General features: G+C 34.8%; 1 protein-coding gene across 1 annotated transcript in view; it reads right to left on the bottom strand.

Annotated features, from left to right (window-relative positions):
- Positions 1-1898: 1898 nt before the first annotated feature.
- LOC110462424 (mucin-2-like) overlaps positions 1899-2837 on the bottom strand; it is a 56022-nt gene continuing 55083 nt past the window's right edge. The window contains exons 20-21 of the mRNA XM_021516375.1: positions 2039-2362; positions 1899-1909 (exon numbers count right to left, since the gene is read on the bottom strand). Coding sequence (XP_021372050.1) covers positions 1899-1909; positions 2039-2362 — 335 coding nt within the window. The remainder of the gene's footprint in view (positions 1910-2038; positions 2363-2837) is intronic.

Here is a 2837-nt window from a genome sequence, read left to right as displayed (position 1 = left end):
TCGTTGTTGAAACCCACTTAGCCAAGTAAGGTAAACAGTAATTCACTATTCCTAAAAGAAAATATTTTTCCTATTTACACCTTGCTTACCCACGTTCTGTTTGACGTCCAATACCTATTGAAGTCTACAATGTCGTAAGGCTATGACGCACAAATGATTAAATTGCCTTACAGAAATGAATGACCTTGAAACTACACCTTCAAATTTGCACTAAAAAATCATTACGGTAAGGTGTGCACGATAGAGTCGGGAGGTTGGTGTCGTTACACGTTTATGGACACACGTTGAAGGGTTTGTGTTATTAAACTGCTACGTAATATAACATATGAATGTTCTGAACAACTTATTTTTATAAGTGGCATCATAGTTACTGTTGAAATCATATTTCTTGTCCTAGATGCTTTTATTTCGCAACAAAGGTTTTCTCAACTTTCTCGTCCTTACAGTGACTTTGAATTGTATATTAACGGACGTGAATTTACATATTTACGAATGATATATTAAATGTTGGCGCTGTCATGCTAATTGACATTTACCTGAATATATTTATAGAATTTACTTGGATAAACAACTTGGTCCCTAATAAAGGGCCCCTCCGTAATATGTTTAAATTGTCAGTTCAAAATAGCAATTTAGATATTCAAATTGACACTATATATTGAAAGTTAATGCTAAAACATTATCGAACTATTCCATAAGCATACTGACCATCAATAACCAAAAGCATTTCTTCTGCCGAGAAAAGTGGATTAACAGCATCTGGATGACTTGTTGCGCATCTAATATATGACCCGTTTACAGCCATGGTTGGGGTTCCGCTATATGATGCATTTTTTGTAACTGCGCAATCGCCATCTGTAGATGATTCCGTTTTTGTGAATTCTGTGACGTTAACATAGGAACTCGATCCATCGTTCTTTATCTGCAGATAAATAATTCCGGATGGGTAGCCGGTTTCTCCTGAACATTTGATTTCAGGATAAAGAAGATGCCCGGTAGCAACACGAGTTGCTGGAGTTAACGTTGGGTTGGTTTTCGGTGTATATGGGGGGAAACATTAAGACATGTATTTGATCACATCACTTTTAATCTGCATGTCAATGATCATTGTTCCAGACACATTTTACTATAGAAATATTGGTTAAAATTTCTGGCAAAACCTTCACACTTTAAGTCTTTATGGAAAGTATGCATCGTAACAAATGTATACAATGACGTTATGCTGCATAGGAAGCGACAATCAAGTCTTGGTAGGTAAAGTTTCCAATTAACAGTGACTGTATAATGCATTTTCAGACTTTACAGTATTTGTGTTACTCCTCAATGTATTGACTCGTTTAATATATTCAGAAGCACTTTTTTGATTTTGTCAACATTTAAATGCGAATCTATACAGCATAACGTTACAAAGTCGAGTCACTTGACGCTATGTTTAAAACCGGCTGCAATTAACAAACTTGAGATCAAATGCGTTTTAACGAAGTAACAGTTCAATCAAAATTCAAGTAATTATTTAAGAATAACCTTCTTTCTATAGGGTTCTATATGAAAAGATTCACGCCTCAGAAATACAGCCTGTGGTTTCCGCATTTTAATATTTACCCCGAAAGGAAGCAGGTTTGCAGAACTTTTTCATATCTTTGAAACCAACTTGTACAATACGCTTGCCTGATGTAACTTGGTCGTATTTATAACGTCAAACATCGAATCCATTTCATTTGAGACTGTTTTAAGGGTGCAATATTAACCATGATGCAACATGGCTTTGGTTTATGGAATTACGAAAATTGAAACCAGAATCCCATATATATTTGAAACTATATTGGAAAGTTATTTTACCGGGTAATAAATTAGATAATAAACTGCCAGCAGACTCTGTTATGAGATTGACGTACCAATTACAACTGCACTGTTTGGCAAACAAACTCAAGAATTAATATACTACCTAAAGTAATTGACAATTAAGACATTGTGCTTGACAAACATATTATGCCCAGCGCAATTCAACTTAATATACTTTTCAAAATATTCATATTACCTCTAACGCTGACTGACGCAGTTGTAGATGAGTCCCCGGATATCGCAAACACATTAAAATGAAAAACACCCTCATCACTACAGGTCAACGATGTTAAAGCAATGGTGATGTTTTTCCCAGCATTGAAGACTGTCACAGCCCTGTTTGCACCGCTGTTGTCGTTGACCACACCGTTGGTAGGGTGAATATCGACAACTTGGCTTGACGTCTGGGTTTTGCTCGGGGTGAAGGTCACATTGATAGAACTGTACGTGTCTTTGTTTACACTACACGTTACAGTTGCCGATGAGCCAATCAAACCATTTGCACCACTGCATGTTGCGACTGCAACACAAACATATCTATCTTATAAATGGTTGTAAAACGGGATTTAATAAGCAAATTGACCTGTTAAATAAGAGAAAGGTTTATTAATTTATTCCAAACTGATTTTGTTCCATATATTTGATAAGACTGTTTTTACGGTACCATTAAAAACTAGTAATAAACCTGATAGTGAGAAAAATATGAAAAATTTAAATGAAATTTTAAAAAAACAATTACAACGAACAGTGTTTTTTTCAAAATAAACCATATTTATGATATACTGCCGTCATTTCGTAGAGTTTAACATATAAACTATGAACTAAATGGATCTGGTACCTCCAACTCCAATCATCATCAAATGTATATCGAGAAATCAGTTATTTGAAAGTGTCTCAGATTATAGTGTTCTATAGTTAATCTGCGAGTATACAGTATTTAAAGCAAATTCTTCACGAATTGAAATTAAGTCTCCATTTCTTTATCAAAAACATTG

The sequence above is a fragment of the Mizuhopecten yessoensis genome, unplaced genomic scaffold (genome assembly GCF_002113885.1).
Source record: "Mizuhopecten yessoensis strain PY_sf001 unplaced genomic scaffold, ASM211388v2 scaffold10797, whole genome shotgun sequence".
Taxonomy (NCBI): domain Eukaryota; kingdom Metazoa; phylum Mollusca; class Bivalvia; order Pectinida; family Pectinidae; genus Mizuhopecten; species Mizuhopecten yessoensis.
The sequence above is the reverse complement of the archived record's forward strand: the minus strand, read 5'-3'. Positions and strand labels throughout refer to the sequence as shown.